This window comes from Podarcis pityusensis (assembly GCF_964106645.2).
Source record: "Podarcis pityusensis genome assembly, chromosome: 2".
Classification (NCBI taxonomy): Eukaryota; Metazoa; Chordata; class Lepidosauria; order Squamata; family Lacertidae; genus Podarcis; species Podarcis pityusensis.
This window is the reverse complement of record NC_138029.1, coordinates 29,639,158-29,664,527: the sequence shown is the minus strand read 5'-3', so window position 1 is coordinate 29,664,527 and position 25,370 is coordinate 29,639,158. Positions and strand designations below refer to the sequence as shown.

The window sequence follows — 25,370 nt, the reverse complement described above, 5'->3', positions numbered from 1 at the left end:
TGACTGCTTGAATTCAATCATTATCTCAACCTCCTAATGATATCTGCTGGGAAAAGCTTTAAATCAATATGAATTAACTTCTGTTTCACACCTGCCAATGCAACAAATATTCACAGATATATGCACCATCCTGGGACTTCCTTATTGATATACTTCATTGTATTCCTTTATGCAAACTTACAATTTGTTGGTTTTGTATCTATGTTGGCAGATATGCCATTTCTTGTCCATCTGAGCCACAGATCCATTCTTTGCTACAAATAGCACTGCAGTAAACTCCAGCTTCTGAGATGCAGTAGTTGGTATTTCAAAGGTTATGATGATGGATCCATTCTGCCACCTAACGGAAGAAAGGGTATATGTCCTTTGCATAACTGCACGAACTGGAGCAAATTATAAACATTTTTTAAAAAAATATAATACTTCATTATAATGCACAAGCGTCTAATATTTATGAAGAGGCCACTTGTAAGTTCAAGTTCCTAGTGTCTATAAGAGAACATTTGTCTATATTTAAATGGGAGTATTGTGAACCTGATAATATTTGCCCGATATTGCACAGGCACTACATATCGCCATGTTCATTTAAAGGCACAAAGACAGGAAAGAAATAAGCAAAACTCTCCGGGCTAAGCAGCTGTCAGGGGCTGGGCTTTAAATCAAGTTGCCACTAGGAAAAGGAAGAAGTGCAACCAACATTCATATGGGCAGCCCTGGTTAGGGAAGTTTTTAATGTTTGATGTTGTTGCTTTCTTATTATTAATATTCTGTTGGGAGCCACCCAGAGTGGCTGGGGAAATCCAGTCAGATGGGTGGGGTATAAATAAATTATTATTATTATTATTATTATTATTATTACCACCATTTAAAAATATGCAGACAGGTTAGACATAATAATACAGCTGAGGGGCAACTCTACTCACTTAACCTTCTGGGGATGATTTGCAACCAACCATGTTGCAATTGCAGGTTTAGCCATGCCTGGTAAAATAAGACTCCAGAGTTCAGGTAACGTTGGGTAGACCTAGGAGGCTTCATTTATTAAAAAACATGTGCTGAGTGTGCAGAATACTACACTGTAACCCAGGGCTGGATTTAGGTTTGATGAGGCCCTAAGCTACTGAAGGTAATGGGGCCCTTTGTATGTCCAGCTGTCCTTTGTCAACAACAAATTGCTGCTGTTTTTTGTGTTGAATATATGCTATATGGTAATTTATGGACCTAATAGGTATCTAAAGCCATTTGCACATAAAAAATATGTATTTTATCAAAGTAATTGTTGAACTGAAATACAATTAAGAAGAAGTATATTAATAGGGGGGGGGGATTTTGGAGGGGCCAAAAGAGTTAAATCCGGCACTGCTGTAACTCACTGCAAAGCTTCACAGACCACAATTTTGCTCTTTTATGTCTGTCTCCAGAAGATTATCTGCCCTTAGTGACCTTCTGAACGCAGAGCATGTGTTCCCTGACCACAGCTGCCCTTACGGACACATACATCCCTCTTTTAAAGGGTGGAGCCAAATGCCCATAAAATGCAAGAACTACAAGTACATACAGTATAAGCCATATGAGTCTATATGAAGCTTAAAAATGTATACACAATAAGCCAAAGGCCACTCACAACGACAGAGATTGGTGATAACAGTGAATCCCAGTCTCTACGTCAAGCCTAAACAAATAAACTTCTCGATTAGTCCTTGGCTGAAGGACTGAAAAGGTTCTCTCAGGGAGGCGCTGCTGTTTGCAAACTCACAGAAGGCAGGAATAAACCCGGCGTAGGGTTGGGGTTGGGGGAACTGAGGAAGAAACTAGGAGGCATTTTTTTAAAAAAAAGAGTTATTTTTAGCGCGGAGGGAGTGTCCAAAAAATAAACCAAACTCTCGTACTTTGCAAACCACTCTGAGAAGCCAACAGAAGATGGCGCGGGTACACGGGCGTGTGGGAGGCGTGGGAATCACCAGCTGTTCACCGAAAGCCTCGAGACAAAACTCGCCTCTCTCCTATTGGTCCCTTTTCCTATCTGCTTAGAGATAAGCGCTACCTCTTTCCCCTCCCGATGTTGTTAGTTGGCTAGCTCGTGGATGTAGTTGATACTGACAGGACAGGGGCTCAAGTTCTCTCACTCTATATCTATATCTGTATCTAAATCTGTATCTAATGGGAGTTCTTCTCCATCACTTTCTCCAGGTTGGAAGTAATAGATGCTTATAGAGGTCCATGTAGAGACCACAGCATTTTAATGTAGCTGTGGCCGAGTGTGAGCCTCTCCACTCAGAAACAAAACATGTTTCTGACAATGTTTGTGCCAGTTTGGTACACTGCCCCCCAAACTGAGAGGGAGAAGATGAGCTGCCGCTTGCAAGACTTGTGGCATCTTTGCGTCCTCTGATACTGTGCATGTTTGCTCAGAAGTAAGTATCACTGAGTTTATTATTATTATTATTATTATTATTATTAATTCAATTTATTTACCACCCTTTATCAGAAGATCCAAGAGCAGTGTACAACATTAAAAACACATAAATACAGAACATCAGTGATATAAACATAATAAAAACATAATGACAGACAGCCTAATCACCATCATCATAATAACAGTCCACTCCCCCACACTTTCACAGGCCATAGATTATATTTGGCCTGGCTAAAGAGGAATGTTTTTGCCTGTGGCCTAAGGTTTACGACAAAATAAGCATGTTTCAGCCTTAATGGTTCAGGTTAGAGGTGACCCTGTGGTCTAAACCACCAAGCCTTGCTGACGGGAAGGTCGGCGGTTTGAATCCTCACAATGGGGTGAGCTCCCGTTGCTATGTCCCAGCTTCTGCCAACCTAGTACAATGGTACTTCAGGTTACATACACTTCAGGTTACATACGCTTCAGGTTACAGACTCTGCTAACCCAGAAATATTACCGGGTTAATTAGAAATATTACTCGGGTTAAGAACTTTGCTTCAGGATGAGAACAGAAATCGTGCAGCGGCGGCGCAGCAGCAGTGGAAGGCCCCATTAGCTAAAGTGGTGCTTCAGGTTAAGAACAGTTTCAGGTTAAGAATGGACCTCCGGAACGAATTAAGTATGTAACCAGAGGTACCACTGTAGTTCAAAAGCACACCAGTGCAAATAGATAAATAGGTACCGCTGGGATGGGAAGATAAAAAGCGTTTCCATGCGCTCTGCCTTCTCCATGTGCCAGTAGCGATTTAGTCATGCTGGCTACATGACCTGGAAAGCTGTCTGTGGACAAACACTGGCTTCCTCAGGCTGAAAGCGAGATGAGCGCCGCACCTCATAGTCGCCTTTGACAGGACTTAGCCGTCCTTTACCTTTTTACCTTGCCGGGGCTCATGCCCCACACCCCAAGCAATAAAACACCCTTCCGGTTGTAGTAAATGTCAGTCCCTTTAATTATCCTGTCAGTCAGCACCCTTCAAATCCAGAGCGAGAGTTTGGTGGTATGCAGAAGTTTATTTTATTTAATAAAATTTATACACCACTTGATTTTTTTTAAAATAAAAAAACCTCTCAAAGTGGTTTACAAAACATAAAACAGTGCCATACACACAGTGCTTTTTTCTGGGGGGACACAGGGGTACACTAAGCCTGGGGGCAGGAGAGTACCAAAGCTTTACTCCTCAGCTGATGAGAACAACTGCATTGTACATGTCCACTTCAAGTTCAGCCCCAGACTTTTTTAAAAGGAAGGAGAGTCTGTGGTAAGGTGAATCTAAGTTTGGCCTCATTGAGGGGCAGTATTTCAATAGGAGTAGGAAAATAAGAGTACCCTAAACATTTTTTCAGATTAAAATTTCCTCAAGCATCTGGGTAGGCTACAATTCCCAGCACCGTTAAACTACAGCTCCCAGGATTCTCTCGGGGGAAGCCATGGGCATGCAGACTTATACAAAAAAAAGTTCAGGCGCGTTCCGCGAGCTAGTCTGTATGACCACCCGGAAGCTCCCTACAAAGGAAACGCGGCGGCGGCGGGCTCCTCTGCTTTTTTTCTTAGCTCTATGAGCCAAAGCCGTCACTTTCGCTCCTCGCCTCCTTTCCGCGTTCGCGTTCCGGCAAAGCGGGAGCCTCCGCGGCCGCCGTACGGAAGCCGAGGGGGCCGGGGTGGGGCCAATGTAGGCCAGGGCCGCGCGGGCGGGGCCGGGGCGATGGGGAATCTGTTCGGGCGCAAGCGGCGGAGCCGGGTCACCGAGCAAGATAAGGCCGTGCTGGTGAGAGCAAAGAAGGGGCTGGGAGGCAGGGAAGGCGGCGGCTGCAGGAGCAGGAGCAGGTTGCTGTGACTTGAGTGCAAAAGGCTGCAAGGTAGCCAGCAAATGTGTGCTGCAAAGGAGCCCCTGTGCCTTGACAGAGCCCGGACCCGCATTTATCCCACGTAGACCCATGTTTCCACCGTATGTGACATGCCCAATTCCCCTGTATTTATTTATTTATTGGCAGTTTGTTTGGGTGGGGAAGAAAAGTGATTTTTGGCAGGTGCTGTTTCTCCTAAATGGGGTGGGAAAGCCAAAGATCTCTTTCTTAACACAGCTGTTGAAAGTTAAAGGAACTTTGGCTTCTTTTCGGACTGGCTACACTTTCTGTTTCTCTCTAAAAAGAAAAAGAAAGAAACCCGAGCAAACGAACGGAAGTCGTGGTGGTGGCTGTCGTGTTCCGGATTACTTTGGCAGTCAGGTGGAAATGCTCCCAGGCGGAGTATTTATATTAAGAGCAGCAAAGCACTATAGAAAAAAATCAGCCTTGAATTTAACAGCTTGCCTAGTAACAGCCATAGGTGACCAGGAATTGCATGCAGGCGAGTTCGTGGGGTCGGGCAGTTGGAGAAGGGGCTACAGTGCTCCATCTGCCAGCATGCCTAGTTCCCAGGCAAGCTGTGGAGGAAGGAAAGCCTATTTGCCCATGACCAAGCTGCTGGGAGAGGGACAGGTTGTGCTGCCTCTCTTCCACCAGTCTGTTATAAAAACCACTACTGAAGAGGTTATTTGCCTGCATTTCCTTACTGTCTGTGGAGGAGTATCATAGAATCAGAGTTGGAAGGGACCCTGTAGATCATCTAGTCCAACCCCCCTGCAATGCAAGAATATGCAGCTGTCATATACGCAGATCAAACCTGCAACCATGTCATTATCAGCACTATGCTTCTCCCTTCTTCGCAGCCAGGACAGAAATGCAGCCTCGTCATTTGGGGGGGGGGGGGTTCATTTGGAAGGCTATTATAAAATAGTAGCACACTATGTAGAATGAGAAGTTTCGAGGTTGAAATAAGATGCCCCCAGACTGAGGGTATAAAGTCACAGTGCTTTGGGAATGATGGGAGCTCTGTCTGGTGAAGTCTTGAGATTCCACTGGATTATCATTTATATAGAGCTGGAATATCTAGGTCAATATCTTAGCCACTCAATGTGTTCCCTATCCTTGACCATAGTTTGTGAAATAGGAGAGCAGTTGTGCAAGCTGCATCCTAAACACAGTTACTGAAAAGTTTTCAGAACCCTTTGCTAGTGGGAAAACAATCTCCAGGAGTATGGAGAAAGCTGAGGCCTCCACTACATTAGAGACACCCACCCCCACAGTGCTTTCTCCTGCTGATGGAGAGGATTTTGTGTGCCATCCTGCTCACCAACCCCCATTCATCTACATGGAGAAGGGGGTAGGATTGCATTCTTAAATCTCTTTGAACTGTTAGTGACTTATGAACAAGCATGTTTAGGATTGTGCTCCCATGGTATCTGTAAATGATTGAATACCATGTCTATGGTGTGGAAGAGTTTTCTGAGTGTCTGAAAGACCAGTGTTTTCAACACAAAGAGCCTGTGTTCAGCCTGTCACATTCCAACTCCTTGAACTGCACCAGAGATGGGGAACCTGTGGCACACCAGATGTTGGGTTCCAGCTCCCATAATTTTGGACCATCCAACATGCTAATGGAGTCCCAGCAACATCTGGAAAGCCACAGGTTCCCCATCCCTGGTGTATATAGACTTGTGGCAGCTCTCCAGGATTTCAGACAGCCCTTATCTGGAGATACTAGGGATTGGCTGCTTTGTCATCACACCACTTTATTTCGCCACTGCATCTGGTGTATTCCAGCTGTGGATTTGTTTTCTGCATTTTTCTCCAAGCACATTTGAAAATGCTTCCTATCTTGGCATCCATTGCCAGTCTCACTTTCAGCAGTGATCAGCTCCACTCAGGATCCCCTATCATAGAATCATAGAACTGTAGAGTTGGAAGCATAGCTGTCAACGTTTCCCCCTTTTAAAGGGAAATTCCCTTATTCCTAATAGGATTCCTCACAAGAAAAGGGAAAAGTTGACAGGTTGGAAGGGAGCCTGGGGGGGGGGGTCAGTTAGTCCAACCCCCTGCAGTGCAGGAATCTCAACTAGATCATACCTGACAAATGGCCACCCAACCTCTGTGCAGATGGTTCTTCCTGACTAAGTGCAGAACCTTACATTTGTCCCTACTAAAATTCACTTTTGGTCCAGTTCTCCAATCTGTTAAGGTCAATTGAACCCCGATTCCGTCTTCTGCAGTATTAGCTACCCTTCCCAGTTTGGTGTCATCGGCATATTTGATAAGTACCCCCTCAATTCCTTTGACCAAGACATTTATAAAGACATTGAACGACATTAGCCGAAAAACAGAACCTTGTGGCTACTCACTTGTCACGTTTTTGAAGATTTGCGTTCAGCACTGAATTTAAGTTCAGAGTCTCAGGGTTACTCTGCAGTATCCATTCTAATATTTAGGGTGCCCCTAATAATGTAGAGGTGTCAAAAGCTAGATGTAGCCATCGGAATTGGAACTGTACTCAGTAAAGCATTGCAGTGAGTCTGTCCCTTAACTACTGAAGTCTTTGCCTTAATACAGTTCTTACTTAAAACCAGCTGCTTGCCAACTTTTTCATTTAGTTCTTAATAGTCTCATTTAGTTTGCATACTAACAAGAGGTATAAATGCCCAGTCTGCGTCTCAGTGGTGAGAAATCCATGGCCTTTTAGTTATTAGCATGGCCAATCATCAAGGATGATGAGAGCTGGAGTCCAGCAACATCTGGAGGGTCAAAGGTTTCACATCTAGCTGAACATCCCCCCCTCCACTAGCTATTGCCCTGGGAATACAACATCCCTATGCTCCACTAGCTGAACATTGTGCCCCAAATCTGAATTCCACATACTGTTTTTTAAGTCTGGAATATCATCAGATAGATGCTGCTAGTTTTATTATGCTGCGGCCTGAGAGCAAAAGCAATTTGACCAACTTGAAGGAGGAAACACATGGTAAAGCACTCTAAAACTTTTATTGTCTCTCTCCCACCTCTCCCATGAGGTACGATGTTTCGTACCCGAGAGCCAAAGGCAGTGAGTTGGTGTTTAACTTTGCAAGGTGGAACTTTAAGCTTCTTCTGCTGTTTTTGCAGCAAGCCAAAAACGGGAATAACAAAGTAGGTTTGAGGGATCAGGCTGCTGGGCTTATAAGCAGGTCTGCCTTAAAGGGAGATTTTGGTTTCTCTTTTCCAGTGGTCATCCTAGCAAGGCTTGTTGGTGCACCTTCTAATGGCCAATTTATTTTCTCCTGTAGCAACTGAAACAGCAGCGGGACAAACTAAAGCAATATCAGAAAAGGATATCGCTGCAGCTGGAGCGGGAGAGGGCTTTTGCTCGGCAACTATTAAAAGATGGCAAGAAAGAGTAAGTCATTCCAAGTCACTTTGCACCCTTTCCATACGGAGGTGCTCAGTTTATGGGCTGGTTCAGAAAGTTAAGGTCTTCTTAGTGAGATGAACCATAACTGCCCCTGTGAACCATAACTGCCCCTGTGGCCTCTCTTGTATGGGTAAAGCTTGAATTGACATATTGCATTCCACTGATAACGGCTAAATGATTCCCATTATTTCAACACGTGAAGCATTTACTTCCACACTTGAAGAAACTGCCTATGGGAAGCTTTCTTTACAAGTGCATCCCTGGAGGAAATTGAGGTGCATCATGTAGAAACCTTAAATCTCTGACTGGCCATGGTTTAATATTTAAGCTGAATACTGTTGTTGCTGGTGAAGCGTTCTAACTACCTTGGCTCAGCCTGCATAATAACGCAGTGCTAAAATGAATATTTTCATGCATAAGGTTCCTGGTTCAGTCCTTGGCATCTCTAGTGAAACATGGCGTGGCTAGGAGCTACTTTGGTACTAAATGTACCAGGAATTGATATAACACATAAGGGAAAGGCTGTAGCTCAGTGGAGTAGCCTGCACAAGGTCCCAGGTTCAAACTCTGGCATGGCCAGATAGGGCAAGGAAATAATCCTGTCTCTAAGGAAATCTGCTGCCTGTCAGAGTAGACCAGGGTGGGGAACCAGTGGCCCTCCAAATGTTGTAGGACTCTGATTCCCATCATCTAGCACAGGCATAGGCAAACGCCAGCCCTCCAGATGTCTGGGACTACAATTCCCATCATCCCTAGCTAATAGGACCAGTGGTCAAGGATGATGGGAATTGTAGTCCCAAACTTCTGGAGGGCTGGAGTTTCCCTATGCCTGATCTAGCATATCCATTGGTCCAAGAAACTATGGCTATTGTATATGAATGATAGAAATAACCCCAACAACATCTGGAGGACCACAGGTTCCCCATTCCTGGTATAGACTGTACTGAGTTTGATAGATCACTGTTTTGACTTTGTATAAGGCCACTTCCTGTGCTCCTAACTCCAGTGAGAAGAGTGATTTGAAGCTGTATAAGCTTTGTTAAAATTTCTAAACGGGTACTACTGAGCATTCTTAAAATGTTCCTTTATTGCATCCTGCTGGAGAGAGGAGTCCTTTTAATGATCGGTCACACAATGGGCAGCTTCATTCATGTGACACAACCAGCAGAGAAATAACGAATCTTTCTCACAATGCCAGGACTTAGGCATCTAATGAAATGGATTGCCCTAAGCCTGCAGTCAGACAGAAGGAAGCACTTCACATGTTGCAAAATTAATAATTGAAAAATTAAATATTGTGATGGCCGCGAGCTTTAATAAAAATTTTAAAGGGTCAAGTAAGTAGAGAATATACACATTAGTTATTGCTGGTCATAATAACTAAAAATGGGACTTCTGGATCTGAGGCAGCCTATCTGACTATCTTTAACTTATTCCTTGCTTCTGAGAATATTGGAATCTATGGTTTTTTTATTATTTAAAAAAATCAAGATCAGCAAGGCAAGGCAGAAATTGCTTTGGTTTGAAGGATTGTTTTCTGCAGCCGGTGCTTTTTTTCTCCTCCTAGGAAAGCAAAGTTTCTGCTGAAGAAAAAACGGTATCAAGAGCAACTGCTGGACAAGACAGAAAACCAAATTAGCAACCTGGAACGCATGGTAATGGAGGCACCCAGTGTCATTGTTTTCAGGGCTTTTACAGCTGTCATATCTGTATACTGCTAAATTTTGTTTACTTGTGCTTAACTTCTAATTCAAGCTGTCTTAGTACTTAGCATTAGTTGGACATCTTGGATTACAACATGAATGTTTAAAGTGTTATTTTGTTTTGTTTTGGGTTAGGTTTTTTTGGTTTTGTTTTGTTTTTTGCTGAGTTCCGAATGCAATGTCATGTTTTAAGCTGTAATATCGGCCTGTGCTGCAGTGTTCTGCAAGCCAGTTTTGTCTGTTCCTCTTCCATTTGGCTCTGTGGTGGCCTGTGGAATGTAGAGCATACTGTCTACTGTGGCTGCAGTTGTCTACTCTCCCTACTACATATTGATGAAATGCATCACTCGCTGACCCCCTCTGTTGACTTCTGTTTCCTTCAGGTCCAGGATATTGAATTCACACAAATTGAGATGAAAGTGATTGAGGGCCTCAAAATTGGTAATGAGTGTTTAAATAAGATGCACCAGGTGAGTGTGAGCCCAGGGTCCTTGGGACTATTTCATATGGGACACTGGTTGGGACATCTCTTCTGACCAGCCTTCTTTTCCTGTAGGTTATGTCAATAGAAGAAGTGGAAAGGATCATGGATGAAACCCAGGAAGCTGTGGAATACCAGAGGGTATGTATTGTCCCTGTGTATCATCATGGAGATCCTTTTAACCATTGCACTGCTTCATTCTTATATTTGTATGACAGCAATTCCACCCACTTAGATGCTTGAAAGTGTTTCCATCGTGCCACCAAACTTACTTATGAAGAGGAGTGGAGACCCTATTTTGCTTTAACATATTGCATTGCAAACCTAGAGACTAAACTGTTCTTCGTCATTGCCCCTTAAACAGGTCAGAGATGACATTTGTTCATGTCAAGAAGACTGTCATAGAAGGAGGGAGGGAGTTGAATATAGCTTGAGTGCCAAGTGGCTGGGTTTCAGCGGAGTATTTTGTAGCTTTGGGTCTATGTTCCTATGTTACACTGACCCATAGATGTTCTCATCTTACAATGCTTAAGGATATGGTGCTATTCTGGTGTTCACCATGCATTCTGCCCTTTTCCTTTGCAGCAAATAGATGAAATGCTGGCTGGCAGCTTCACTGTAGAAGATGAAGATGCCATTTTAGCAGAATTAGATGCCATCACTCAGGTGAGTGTTTAATCAGCAACACTGGTAATTCATTGTTGGGCTACATTTTGCAGTGGACATTTTTCATCTCACGCGAGGGGATTATCCATCCCATATACCTGGCAGGTAATAAGGGGTCCTTATTATAGCTGCCTTGCATTTATGTCTTCTGAAGCCTTGAAGAGGTCAGCCCAATCTTCCCAAAGAAGCTTAAAAACAAAGAGGGTGATACCCAACCAAGTCGTACTCAGAGCTGACCTATTGAAATGTATGGGCTTAAGTTCATTGACTATCGCGAATGCTGGATTCTGCCAGTATTGAATAACTTTTACAACATGTTTCCTTGGTTTACCCTTTGTTTTCTTCGCCTTCAAATGAAAGATTCTTCCACGCTAGTGTCTGAAGATTCATGTGTCCCCAGCTACTTCCGTGGATGCAATCTGCGGTGGAGATTCTGGCCTGCCGCTATGGCTCCCTTCTTAGAAGGGATGGAACTTCACTTTGAGCCATTAGACTACGTTCACGCAATAAATGTCAGTTTATGCGAATGGTTGGGCCATCTGCCCGATGTGACAACAAACCCATCCAGGGCAGGCAATTGATCAGTTTCTTGCACACGGGAACCAGTGTCTCTGTGCTGCCAGAGTTCAAGCTCAGTTTATTTTCCCTCATCCACCCCACCACTGCATCCAAGCACCAGTGCACAACCTCCTCTAATTCAGATGTCATGTAAGAAATACAGCCCCAAAACTACGAAAGCTTGGAAATGGAAAAGTGGATAAATAATTGTCCCTGACCTCATGTAGCAAGGTCTGATGCTAGGAGAGTGGCAGGGTCCTGGTGGTCCTAATTTTGGGGTTGACCGCCAAAGCCAAAAATTGTGGGACCCCTGCTGCCTAATATCCAACTCCACCACCGATCTGGTGGTGATTGTAAAGCATTCAAAATATTAGTCTTTTGATGCTTTCCACAAAATTCCATTGCTTATCAGAGTGCACAGATGAGCATATTATAAACTGCAGCAAGCACAAAATGTGGTTGCCTGATTACTGGTGGGTGCCAGACAATCAGAATATACCGTATTTTTCGCTCTATAACACGCACCCGACCATAACACGCACATAGTTTTTAGAGGAGGAAAACAAGAAAAAAAATATTGTAAACGAAACAGTGGATGTATGATTTTTGTGGTTCATGGTGTGGCCATAGACATGTGATCTGACGGTGAGTTTGGAGTAGCCCAGTGCAAAAATCCTGAGGATCCATGTGGATCCATGCTTTGTAACCACGTTTTTGCACCACTGTAGCCCCAGGCAACAGTGGGTGCGTGATTTTTTTGGTGCAGGCTGTAGCCATGGACATGTAATGTGATCTGATGGTGAATTTGGGGTGACCCAGTGCAAAAATCCTGAGGATCCATGTGGATCCGTGCTTTGTAACCACGTTTTAAGTGGGGAGGGAAGGAAAAGCACTCAAGGGACAAGGAGCACGCGTGGGGTGTGTGGAGAAGGATGCTGCTAATAATGCAGAAGAGGGGTATAAGGGGAGAAGGCTCCTCTCCTCTCCCACTTTGCTCCTTTAAAGCAAGCAGGCTCTGCTTTTCTCCCTCCTCCCCGCTCATCCCCAGCTTAGCGAGCTGAAAAACTTTGCTGCTATGTAGCGAGCTGAGTGGGGAGGAGAGAGGGACAGAGAGCCTGCTTGCTTTAAAGGAACCAACCGGACAGGCTCCTCTCCTCTCCCGCTTTGCTCCTTTAAAGAAGCAGGCTCTCTGTCCCTCTCTCCTCCCCACTTAGTGGCTCTTCTCCCGCTTTGCTGTTTCAAAGCGAGCCACGGAGGAGGGAAGGAAGGGGAACCATGGATCCTCTGCTCACGACTGCAGCAGATCCCCCCGCCATCCGTAGGCATTCGCTCTATAACACGCACAGACATTTCCCCTTACTTTCTAGGAGGAAAAAAGTGAGTTTTATGTTGCAAAAAATATGGTAAATGGTTTTGTAACAGTTGCACTGGCTGCCAAAGCTTTTGCAGACCCAATTCAGAGTTCTGGTTATTACCTTTAAAGCCCTGAGCTGTCTGGAACGGGATTACTTAAAAGACCACCTACACCCATACTGCCCTGCCCATATCTTGAGATCTTTGTCAGATAGCCTGCTTCAGTGTCTGCCAGTGAAAGCAATCAAGCTGGCAGGTGCTCAGACTAAGGCACAATGGTGGCCCTGCAGTTATGGAATTTGATTCCTTGGAGATCAGACAGACCCCATATCTTGTATCCTTTAAAGAGGGCTTAAAGACCTTTATCTTTTCCAAAGCTTTTAATGTGACTCATAGAGAGCAGCTGCTTATTGGAGTTTGGATTGTGGTCCTGTTGCTGACATTGATTCCACGGTTAATGTTGATTCCATATTGTAAACATGATATAAGTCGTGTTGTGGAGGACTTACTCAAAATGGGATATAAATCCATTAAGTAAATGAATGAATAGATTGACACAGTTATATTCCCAGACCAATAGCTGCCACCCAACATGATGAATCAGGGTAACTCGCCAAGGAAGCAAAAGTGCTGCTAGAATCTTGTTAGTAACCCAGAACCAAAGCTCTAGAGCCCAGCCAAATTCTCAGCTTCTGAGGTGGTACAGGGAGCTGCACTCCTTCCTATGCGCTTGGAAGTTCTGGTTTAGAGTTGCTTGTTATCCCCAGAACATTTGTTTCACAGTGTGACTTCTTTTCTTGCAGGAACAGATAGATCTTCCAGAGGTTCCATCAGAGCCTCTCCCAGAAAAGATTCCAGGTAGCGTTGTCTGTCTTGTTTTCTTTCCCTCAGTTGTGCAGGCTTGTGCTTTTGGTTGTGCCTGCATGAACCACGTGGCACATGGGAGATTTAAGAATAAGCTTGGCAGGTACTATGCAAGCACCAACTCCGCAGAGCGCTCTTAAAGCAGCTCTAGAGCACTGACTATGTCAGACTCCACCAAAGCTTTACTGTATGTAATCATGCTACAGCCCAACACTTGACATTTGTAGAGTGCTTTAAAAAGTCCAAAGACCTTCATGTGCCGTAAAGGTGAAGGTGCCCCTGACCATTAGGTCCAGTCATGGATGACTCTGGGGTTGTGGTGCTCATCTCGCTTTACTGGCTGAGGGAGCCGGCATACAGCTTCCGGGTCGCTTCTGGCGAACCAGAGCAGCACACGGAAACGCCGTTTACCTTCCCGCCGGAGTGGTACCTATTTATCTACTTGCACTTCGTGCTTTTGAACTGCTAGCCTGGCAGGAGCAGCGACCGAACAACAGGAGTTCACTCCGTCGTGGGGATTCGAACCGCCGACCTTCTGATTGGCAAGCCCTAGGCTCTGTGGTTTAGACCACAGCGCCACCCACATCCCTATAATTCTCACAACAATTGTAAGTTAGATCAGTTGCACTATCCCAGTATGGGGAGGGTGGGGAGAGTGGATTCACAGTACAGATGACGTTTGAACAAGACAAAAAAAGGAGGCCAAGCTCTGGTTGAAAACCCTGTTGTAGCCATACAACTGGTGTTTGGTTTGGGTGTTCAAAAACAAACTCTATCTGAAATACAAGGTAGTGGACTTGTGGAGAGTGGAGGTGAGCAGCCATAGGTGTACAAAAATGACTGGCTTGAGAACTGGAAGTTATATAGGGCATAGGGAGGGGAGCACTCAGCAATCAATGTGTAAGCCATACAGATTCCTGGACCTCTAAAGAAACAAATAACAAAAGCTGCCTTTATTTATTATTATTATTATTAATTGAATTTGTATACTGCCCTATACCAGGAGGTCTCTGAGTGAAAAAGTAGTAAAAAGATCACAGCATATAAAATTTAAATAAAAGCAATAACCCGTTAATACCCCCCCCCCAAAGAGCCACATTTTAAAAGGGTATGGGGTGTTGATCAGGTCAACCCAAGGCCTGGTTAAAAATGAATGTTTTTGCCTGGGGCCTAAAGGTGTATAATGAAGGCGCCAGGCAAACTTCCCTGGGGAGAGCGTTCCACAGACGGGGAGCCACTACAGAAAAGGCCCGTTCTCGTGTTGCCTCCTTCTCCAGACCTCTTGAGGAGGAGGCACACGATATATTAGCCAGTATAGTGTTATATCATATCCTTCACAGTTTGGAAGAATATCCTCACTTGTTGGTACTGTAGTAGTTTCATCTTTCTCTGCAGAATCTCTTACCTCTGCCTCGTGTAATAAACTTGTATGCAGTGCAGTTTGGCCCAGCTGCTGTTATGACATAAACTTCAATATACCTTACCACTGTCTCTCCCTCCTTTTAAAAAGGCTGGGGCTGGACCTGAAGTGGGCATGTACAGTGCAGTTGTTCTCATCAGCTGAGGAGTAAAGCTTCAGAACTCTCCTGCCCCCAGGCTTAGCCTCTCCAGAGAGATTTGGGGAAAGTACTAGCTCAACTTCCTTGTTGGCTGCCCTTAGAACATACAAGGCATAGAACTGTATCAGGGCAGCGACAGGGAGCGTTCCTGCTCTTGGCACAAGTATACAGACATTCAGGAGCATTTCAAATGGGAAATCACAGTCTTCCCTGAAACATGAAGATATGTTTGAGAGATGTTGCTGTGGGATTGGGAGTGTTTGCTTGCATAGCATCTCCATTGTCTCCTCTAAAGGGAGCAGATAGCAAGACAGACCAGTTGTAAGACTAGATAAACCATTGGTCTGAATTTGGTTAGCTCTAACTCCAGCTGAGAAAGTTAACTCCTTCCTTTTTCCTTCTATTTACAGAAACATCGCCGGTCAGAGTCAAACCAAAGCCAGAACTGGTGGCTGCATCTTAACTCCATTTCCTGGGGGATCCCTGCAGGCTATCCTGGACTTCCAGAATGCCTAGGGTGCAAGAGGCTTCCGTGGTGTCCCATTGGCTCTGAACAGCCACGCTGGAGCAGGTTTCCTGCACAGAATGGAAGCTGTAAACTGGTTAATATCCCATATCAAGATTATTTTGTAGTGTGCACACTCCTTTTTTTGTAACGTAAACTGGATTAAATGGTGACTCTCAAAACCCTTCAAGCCAAATGCTTTCTACAGACCTGATGTCAGCTGCAGACCTGCCTCAGACGCCAGCACAGCCTCTTGCTAACTCTGCCTAAGCCCCATGGTGCCCTTTTGAGCTTGTGGGCGCTGTGAAAAGTTACGAGCTTTCTGCTACCGTGCGGGAAGAATTGCTGGGAACCCTCTTGGCCTTCCTCTTCACTTGCCTCTCTTCAGTTCTCTGGCTTTTTCGAATGGGTTCTCTCTCTTTTTTTCTTTGTTTTTTTGGAAAGAATGGAATTTACGGAACTTTGGCCTGTACCTGAATTAGACCTTGTTAGCTTGATGCTGAGATGGGAGCGTCACTTCCAATGGTAGCAACAATTGCTTGTGCTGACGTGGTAGTGGAAATACAAGAAGATTACCCCGTGTCCAGTGTGCTTCTGAGACAAATGCAGTTAATAGTTCTATGCACCACCAGGTAGCGATGCGAGGCTGCTGGCCTTGATCTTAGAAAACTGAAGGCCTGTTTCCTACAGGGATAGGAATCTATAAAAAGTGCTTGCTAAGGATTAATTCCTGAAATCCTATACAGGCATCCTGTTTCCCCCTTCCCTTTTCTTCCTTAACAAATCCATGGTGTGAAGAGCTGAACACTGTTTCAGCTGAAACTTCTCAACAGGAGAGGGGTTTGGTAGTTGCAAAGCAGCTTCTTGATTAATCTTGCCCTTCCCAGCTTATCACAGCTGTGAAATGGGCTGAGACAGGAGGCACATCGCCTTTTCTCAGAGGTGGAGGCTGCCTGCCATGTCTGCTTTTCCTCTGTTCTTGTATGGAGCAGTCAGGAACATGGCAAGCCAGTGGGGCTAAGTATTGCTTTCCTCTTAATTATAGAAGACCTGAATGTGCTTCCCTGCCCCCCTCCTGAATGCTGAAAAGGGCTGGATCCCAGTTCGTTCTGATGGCCTCCTTGTCCTTAAAAGGATGTCGAAGACTTTGCCCCAGATCACACGGCTTCAGGAACCTTGAAACTTGGGTCCGACCTGCTTTCACAGTTGCAGCCCACCAAACTTGTATCCCAGACTTACTGCCTTTTGAGAGCCAGCTGGTCTGTGCTGAGCACGACCCGCAGGACCCGCTGAGATGGGGGCCAACCATGGCTGAGCGGTTGGATGGGTTGATGCAGTGGGGTGGGTGGGAGGAGAATGATATTGAAGGCTCATTCTACATACAGAAGTAGTAGAGGTTGCCACTGTCTGGGGTCTACAGCTCAGCGCTGATAAACGTTTCCTCTGATTGACCCCACTTTCTCTCTGAACCCTTCCCCAAACCGCCTTGTTAGTGAGTGGAATTGTATCCTCAGGCTCCTGGGATTCAAGCCTCTTTGAATGTAGTGGGTTTTCCCCAGTGGGTTTTTGACTAAGGCCCTGCCTGTTTTGCTGCTGCAAAGAACCCTGAATGACTCGCCTTCAAAGTCCTCTGCTAGCACTTGCCCATTACCATTCACAGGGAGATGGAGCTGCTTGATAGCGGCCCTTCAAGGTACACCTAGACCTTCCCCCACCTAGGCACTCTTTGTTAGCATTAGGAAGGCTGAACAGTAGATCAGATTGAGTTCATGGTTCGCACTTAAGTCATCCTTTCTATATAATGTGCTCAAACACCATTCGACCAGCCTTTACATCTGGGAGACAAATAATTATGGGAAGTGTGCTGTGATTTCTTACAAGTTAGTTTGTCTGTTGCCAATTCTGTCTCAGTACTGCTGTATTCACTTTGTTCACCAGGTGGCAGTCCTACCCTTACCTGTTCCATCACTGTGGCTGAGAACAAACATTCTCCGGCTTTAACCTCTTAGTTGCTGTGGACTGCTGTCATTGATTGATTGTTACTACATTTGTGAGCAAATGCCAAGGCCTGCTTCTCAAGCAGGACTTTCTCATTGGCATTAAGGGTACTGTAGAAGCATTCAGCTTCCCTACAGGGATCCCCAGTAGGCTCCATTGCGCCCAGTTAACTAGGTAGCTCAGTGCCCTGGGGAAATTAACGGGAGTGTGTTTTTCTTCCTCTTCTTCACTGCCAAGAAGTACAGGAAAGAAAGCCAGCGAAAGAGCCTGCCAGCTCCATAGGAGAGTAAGGACTGCAGATATGTAAAGTGGCCTTAGAGAGTAGCCACAGTGCTAACTAAACAGCTTCCCTCTGCAATATCCCCAGTCGGTGACATCTTTGGCTAAAGCCGGGTAAGATTAGGGCTGCTGCCCAGCCTCTCCAAACTCTCCGCTTCCTGCGCGTGAGTCAAAAATTTCCATCTCTTGGCTGAATCTCTGTGCAGCTCCTCAAACAGTAAAGCCAGCAGGAGCAGTTCAGGGTAGCAGCAATAAAGTGTTTCTGACGCCTTCAATCTCTGGTGTCCAGTCGCATACCTCCATCAGCAGCCAATGCACTTCCCCCCACGCCACCCCACCTTGGGACCTGAAACGTATAGAGGATGTTGGCTTCCTAGGATTGCTCTTACGGAGCAGGAAGGGCCTTTCTGAAAGAATCCTTGTCGGTTAGAAAGTTAAGGAGAGGATTGTGAATGGCACTCTCCTGTTCTAGAATGTATTCAAGGGGCGGTTTTGACTTGCTAGTTTGTTAAAGAGCAGCTGGACTACTCCATGGCATTGTTGGTAACCTTTGGGGAGACTGAAACTGGTGCTACAGAAAGAAGGGACACAGGTAAGAGTGTTAATGTCAGCCTGTCTTTTGTTTTTGTTTTTCTGCAGTGGGTCTGCCTTTTTGGTGGGGAGGAAAAGCCACAATGAGTGTCCCTCCCATCTGCTGGTGCTTTTATCCCTCTGGGTCCAGAACTTTCTGTCCCTGCCCCAAGGAGTTGTGCTCCACACGAAGCATCCTCACCCCCAGGGGATGGCAATCTCAAAACAGAGAAGAAAAGAAATTACTGGGTTTTCTTTTTTTCTTAGGTGTTCCTGGGAATAAAACTCTTCAAATGGAAGAGACCAAAGTTTAGCACCCATTACGCAAGTGGCAAGACTCTAAACAGAGCATTACTCAAAAGTTGTCCACGAGGGAACAGTGCTTCTGCTAGATATCAGCTTGATATGGATGTTCTTCCCGCTGCCTTGACTTCAGGGAGTTGCTGCCTTTTAAACTCTGTGTGAGTGGGCACCTTGCCTCCTGAGCTAGTTATCCCTTGTGGCCTCCGTGCATCTTCCTTAAGAAGAGTTGCTTCTTTATTTTTATTTCCTCCTTTCCTTCCTTGAGCTTATGTAACTGCTGCTGTGTGATGCCTGGCCCTGATGTGGTTTCTATGCCAACCCAGTGCAATACTGGGCTACTGGGAGAAGGAAAGCAGGGAGAGGATTTTGCTCAGGTATTGGCCAAATCAACGGTTCTGGGGGTGTCAAAAATCAGAATGGCTTTTCTGAACTCCTAGCCTGTCTTATAGATCAGGAGTGGCTAACCTGTGACACTATTTGTTCTCAGACTCCAGCTCCCATCCGCCTCAGACAGCATGGCCAGTGGTCAGGGATGATGAGATGTCTGTAGCTCAATAGCATCTGGAGGGCTAGACGTTTCCTACCCCTGTTCTAGATAAATGAAGTTTTTTTTGGCATTGAAGCAGTCAACCCACAATTAGATTCCGGGTGGGGACCAGGGGTGAAGAACTTGTGGTCCTTGAGGTGTTATTGGACTACCAGCCCCCAACAGCCTCATACAGCATTGCCAGTGTAGCTATTGATGTAGCTATTCAAGTTGAAATCCAGCAACATCTGGAAGGCCACAGCTTCCCAACAAGGCTCCCACCCCTGGTTGATGTTCCATTATCTCTTTAGCTTTTCTAGAGAAGCTACAATTTCCATTGAAGGATGACTGAGATGTTCTTCCCCTCAGACCAATAGAGATTCCTTCCATTTTTCAACCTTACCTGTCCCTGGTACGTTGTACAGTGGTGCCTCGCAAGACGAAATTAATCCGTTCCGCGAGTCTCTTCGTCTTGCGGTTTTTTCGTCTTGCGAAGCACGGCTATTAGCGGCTTAGCGGCTTTAAGAAAAAGGAAACAAACTCGCAAGAACTCGCAAGGGAAATTCGTCTTGCGGAACAACTCAAAAAAACGCAAAACCCTTTCGTCTAGCGAGTTTTTCGTCTTGCGAGGCATTCGTCTTGCGGGGCACCACTGTATTGAGTGCTAGAGTTTACAAACACCGTAAAAGTAGAGCAAGTACAGACTCTGGGGTACACCAAGGCAGCTGATGAGGGAAAGATCATTCTATACTGCAGCTTCCAGTACTACCACACCATGCAAGTTCCTTCTCACAGATACTGAAAGGAATCTTGCAGAAGTTTGGTATATTTTATTTTATTGCTGCTTATAGTCTATACTCTTAAAGGCAGGAAAGGGGGGTTCTGTGTCAAGACAAAATAAACTAGGCCACATCCCTAAATTAGCCAGTCACAGGGCAAGAAATGTATTGACTGGAATGTAGATTTTATAACCCACCCTTCTGTGTAAAACCAGAGTAGCTTCCACTCAAACTATGGCAAAGCTTTAACAAATTAACAAGAGTAGTCTAACCAATAAATGATCCAACTGAAGAAGTCTGAATGCCTATGAAAACTGGAAAACTTGGGTCAACAAAGACATTTTGACTTGCTTCTGAATGCAGGGATGGGAGTGAATGGGTAACATCCCCCATGTAAGGAAACATGGGTGCCATTTTGCTAGTTAATACATCCTAAGTTAAAACTTGGATCAGCGCCTCTCCAGGGCACAGCAATGGAGCAGCATACTCTCCCTAATGCAGGGATGAGGATTTCTCCCCCCCCCCGCCCCCCAAACCAAGGCCCATGTTATATCATCTGAAAACTGTTAGGGCTCACATTCATTCAGTGGATGTGGCCAGATAGAAAAGTAAGTGGCGCCAGAGCAAAAGTGAGCAGGAATTGCAGATGTGTCTCTTAATCTTTGTCCATTCTTCTAGAATGTACATACAAGACGAGGCTTGGGCTGTTGATGATCTTAAAAATGGTACCCAGAAGCAAATGATAAGTTATTGCATATCCTTCAAATAGGCTGCTGCGTTGTGTCAGCAGTGGTTTCTTTCAAAGTTCCTCAGTTTTAAACCTGGATGTTGACAAAAGCATGGGCAATGGGTTCCAAAAACCTTGTTCTCCAATGATAATCTTTTTTACTTGGGGAAATGTTTAGTTCCGGCCACAGTTTCCATCTGGGAATTGAGGGTCTTTCCAGGATATGGTAAAGACAGATGGGTCTCCTCCAGCTAATGTGGATTTCTGACCAGTGTTACCTCTGTGTTGTCTGGCTTCCACCTAAGGTTGTTCCACTCTGCCCCACGCAGCCACAGTCGCCAGGAAAGAAGCAGCACTTGAATCTGATATAAAAGAAGCCTGGGTGTTGTCAGCATGTTGATGACACTTCAACCCTGTTCTTTGGATGATCTTGGGAGCTTCACGAAGGTGTTAGGGAGAAAGGGAAATGACAGGATTCTTCAGCACTCCATAGGAGAACAGCCAGAGATGCGAGGAACAATTTCTCCCAACAGAACTCTCTCGGTGACTGGAGAGGTAATTTTCCTATAACATGATTTGTTAAGCAAGGGGTGCATAATTTGAGACTCTGCTCAGTTTTCTAGCTGTTAAGTTACATTGAACTCACTGGGACTTGCTTTTGAGTAGACCTGTATGGAAGTACACTGAGAGCCTTTCAGATATTGACCCCATCAGTAAAGGGAAGACCAGCTTGCTTCATTGGTTAGGCTCAAGAAGTCCAGCTCACTTGATAACAATCCAGAGGACACATTGCACCCTTGTTTTCAGAGACAGTTTCAGTTACCAGACTGCGAAAGGAAAGGAGTATTAGCAGGGGGGGAAATGGCTTCATACTTGAGCACTTACCGTATTTTTTGCTCTATAAGACTCACTTTTCCCCTCCTAAAAAGTAAGGGGAAATGTGTGTGCGTCTTATGGAGCGAATGCAGGCTGCGCAGCTATCCCAGAAGCCAGAACAGCAAGAGGGATTGCTGCTTTCACTGCGCAGCGATCCCTCTTGCTGTTCTGGCTTCTGAGATTCAGAATATTTTTTTTCTTGTTTTCCTCCTCCAAAAACTAGGTGCGTCTTGTGGTCTGGTGCGTCATAGAGCGAAAAATACAGTACTTGTGCGCAATATAACTCAGCATCCTTTGCACTTAATTCTTTTGCTGTCCAAATATCCCAAATTGGTTATCCTTAGTTAAAGAGCATGACTTTTAAAAACAAAAGCCCTATCCAACCAACCAATTATGCAAATTGCATAAGCTATTCCCATCTTCCTAAGGGATCCCCGGAGAACAATGTGAGGTTCTGCATGTACTGGCCTATAAATCAATTTAATATACAAGGTGTGGGGAGTGTAGGTTTGGAAGTCTCTAAGGAAGTGATACTTATATCTATTTTCTAATTCTTTTCCCTTATATTATTTGCTGCATTTCACCAAAGCCATCAGGAAACCTCTCTGCAACATTCCACTGTGGTCCCCCTTAAACCATGCCTAATGGAAAACTAGGTTGAAGAAAGAGTTCGCTTGCCTGTATTAGAAGCTCATTCCATGTATTGATTCAAATTTACAGCTCACCCTAAAGGCTTCAGACAGAAACACGCACATACCCACACCTATTAAAATGCAATGAAACCTAATAAAATTACAACACTAAAATAAACTCTGCCAGATCTCCAAAAGCCAGTCTAAACAGGTCTTAACAGTGCTCACAAAATATGTTCAGACTTGGACTTTGGGAAACTTTTAAGCGGAGGGGGTGGAAATCTAAGCAGATTTGGCAATATGTCAGAGTGTCATTTTTTGCCTCCAACTGCCTAGGACTTGCCGATCAGAAGGCCGGCGGTTCGAATCCCTGCGACGGGGTGAGCTCCCGTTGCTCGATCCCTGCTCCTGCCAACCTAGCAGTTCGAAAGCACATCAAAGTGCAAGTAGATAAATAGGTACCGCTCCAGCGGGAAGGTAAACGGTGTTTCCGTGCGCTGCTCTGGTTCCCCAGAAGCAGCTTAGTCATGCTGGCCACATGACCTGGAAGCTGTACGCCGGCTCCCTCGGCCATTAAAGCAAGATGAGCGCCACAACCCCAGAGTCGGCAACGACTGGACCTAATGGTCAGGGGTCCCTTTACCTTTACTCCATGTCACTGGATTTTTAAAACAGAGAGAAAGAATACTGTTTTCAAATCCTCCACCATTTCACAGAGGGAAATAGGAGCAGCAAATACTCATATTCTCTGACCCAAGTTTTACTGCCCTGGTCTCCTCCATCCCTGACTAACTACACATAGCTGAAGGTTTTGGTTTGCTGTCGTAAAATCTGGAAACGCCTGTCTCTGATGGGAAGAGGATATTTGTTTGGTTAAAAATCTATTGTACTCCCAATAAGATTGTCACAAGTTCCAAAATACAGCTCAGCAGCTGCAATGTGCAAATTGGGAGGCCTTGCACAGCGTGGTGCCTTTGTGTTCATGTGCCTGCATTGACACACAATATGATAATCTGTTTCCCTGTTCCCGAGATTTGCATTCTGAAGAAAACCACCAAAACACTAATTTTCGTAAGGCATTTCCAAAGGGAAAAAAGGCCAAAATAACAAAAGTGATTTATCAAGGGAAGGTGCTGGGAAATAGGGACTGTCATTGGTGAACAAAACATGTGTTTTGATGTTGCTTCTGGTATGAAAATGTCTAAAGCCAGCTCTGCTTTCAGAGGCCACTTCTTGCTTATCATGGCCTCAGAGAAACAGTCTCTTGCTTTAACCTTCTGCGTACCCTACCAATCTCTGGGAGTTCAGAACATGAGTACATGGAAGGACCTTTGTCTGACTTTCTAAATAATAAATGCCTCCTTTGCCATCAGAAGATGATGTTGGAGATTAATAGTGACAGCTGCAAGAAAGAATAAACTTTTGTTAAAGGGCATTCTGGGTATCATCAGCATCAGCAGTGGATCTGTACAGAGTGGGAGGCTGTCTCTGAGCTATCCTGTCCACATGTGTGAGAGACAAATTCACCAATGATACATAAGCTTCACGTGGCCCACTAACCTCCCCTCCAGTTATAGTTTCGTCCATCTGCTTTCTGTGGCATGTCAAGTGTAAGGTAGGATGAACTGATCCTGCTGAGATTTATAAGAGGAATACAGTAATCAAATTCTCATCGTTTGGTTGAAGCCTCTGTGGAGACCTCAAGAACAAGATAACACTAGTGCCGCTGCAACACATTTTAAATAATGTGCTTGTTGGCATCACCATGGAAATGAACAGAACCGACCATAGCATATGATGACAGGATGGATTTTTTCCGCAGCTATAATAGTTGAGCCTTTGTGACAGTTCATGCCGAATTATGTGCATTAGTCTAGTTTGCATAACTGGTCTGAGTAGCTTTTTTAAAAAAAAAAAAAATGCATGCAAAATCTAGAAGCAGGTAAAAAAACAAACCACAAGATGTTCCTTGAGCTTGAAAACCATGGTGACTACAGAACAAAGACAAGACAGAAATGGCTTCTAGCGGGCAAAGCTAGCAATACATGAAAAAGTGCCTTGCTGTTGCTATGCTCCCTTTTTGGATAAATCTGACTTGGCCACTGCGATACCCCTAACCTCTGTGCTCTGGGAACATCCAGGATGGATTACTGTCATGCACTCTGTGTGGGGAATATGAATGGAATGCCCCCACCACCACCAAATGCAGCAGCCAGATTACTGGGTCACCTTCCATTTAGAATATATGCAACCTCTGCCCTGGTTGCCAGTTTATTTATGAGCCTAATCCAAAATGCTCACATTAGTTTTTAAAGCCCTAAACAACTTAGGCCCCAAATATCTGAAAGACTGCTTCCTTCCCTACAGAGCCTTTTAGGTGTTAGGATCAGCAGAGGGGGTCCTCTTGGTAGTTCCACCCCCCCCCCACTCAGATGGTTTTTTTTAGGGGAGGGTGGCAGCCTGGGACAGGGCCTTTTCTGTGCAATCCCCAAAACTGTGCAATCCCCTTCCCACAAAGGTGCTTACAGCAACTTCATTTTTCACTTTCCATCATATGGGGAAGACACATCACCCTGCTTTGGGCTTGGATACCCGAGATGTATGTTTTTGTGGCTCACCCTATTCTTCTGACAGTGTTTTTTTTTCCTCTTCTTCTGAATCTGTGCCTAAGAATACAGTGGTACCTCGGGTTAAGAACTTAATTCGTTCCAGAGGTCTGTTCTTAACCTGAAACTGTTCTTAACCTAAAGCACCACTTTAGCTAATGGGGCCTCCTGCTGCCGCTGCGCCACCGCTGCATGATTTCTGTTCTCATCCTGAGGTAAAGTTCTTAACCTGAGGTAATATTTCTGGGTTAGCGGAGTCTGTAACCTGGAGTGTATGTAACCCGAGGTACCACTGTACTACTCAGAATAGATTGTCCAAATTAAGACTGCTGCATTTGCCTATTTTTCCGTGTATAAGATGCCCCCATGTATAAGACGCCCCCCTATTTTTGGGGACTCCAAATTAAGAAAACACTCCTCAGAGCTACCTGTGTATAAGACGAGCCCCAATTTTAAACCTAACTTTTTGGTTAAAAAACCTAGTCTTATACACGGAAAAAGGGAAGCCCTAAGCTAGATGCAACAGACTTGGTGGTTCAAGCCATGCTTTGGAGAAATGTGGCTTCTAAATCTCCGTCCACTATCTCTGTTTTGTGGCAATGTGTGTGACCCAGGAAAGCTGGAAATTAATTTATACCTTCTTCAACTGCTCTGTTAGGTGGTGGTA

General features: G+C 44.9%; 1 protein-coding gene and 1 pseudogene across 2 annotated transcripts in view; one reads left to right on the top strand and one right to left on the bottom strand.

Moving 5' to 3' along the window:
* LOC308470661 (cytochrome c pseudogene) overlaps positions 1-25,370 on the bottom strand; it is a 351,629-nt pseudogene that overhangs the window by 181,289 nt on the left and 144,970 nt on the right. The window lies entirely within an intron of this gene.
* On the top strand, positions 4,118-15,989 carry CHMP6 (charged multivesicular body protein 6). Its single transcript, XM_080994104.1, has 8 exons — positions 4,118-4,224; positions 7,594-7,703; positions 9,286-9,373; positions 9,805-9,891; positions 9,978-10,043; positions 10,488-10,568; positions 13,283-13,337; positions 15,313-15,989. The coding sequence occupies exons 1-8, from the start codon at positions 4,162-4,164 to the stop codon at positions 15,363-15,365; spliced, it is 603 nt and encodes a 200-aa protein (XP_080850230.1). The 5' UTR covers positions 4,118-4,161; the 3' UTR covers positions 15,366-15,989.

Excerpts from the sequence above, each read along its gene's own strand:
- CHMP6 (XM_080994104.1), top strand. The coding sequence starts at position 4,162 with ATGGGGAATCTGTTCGGGCGCAAGCGGCGGAGCCGGGTCACCGAGCAA. Across the intron at positions 9,374-9,804 it reads TTAGCAACCTGGAACGCATG|GTCCAGGATATTGAATTCAC; the intron begins GTAATGGAGGCA and ends TGTTTCCTTCAG. Across the intron at positions 13,338-15,312 it reads TCTCCCAGAAAAGATTCCAG|AAACATCGCCGGTCAGAGTC; the intron begins GTAGCGTTGTCT and ends TTCTATTTACAG.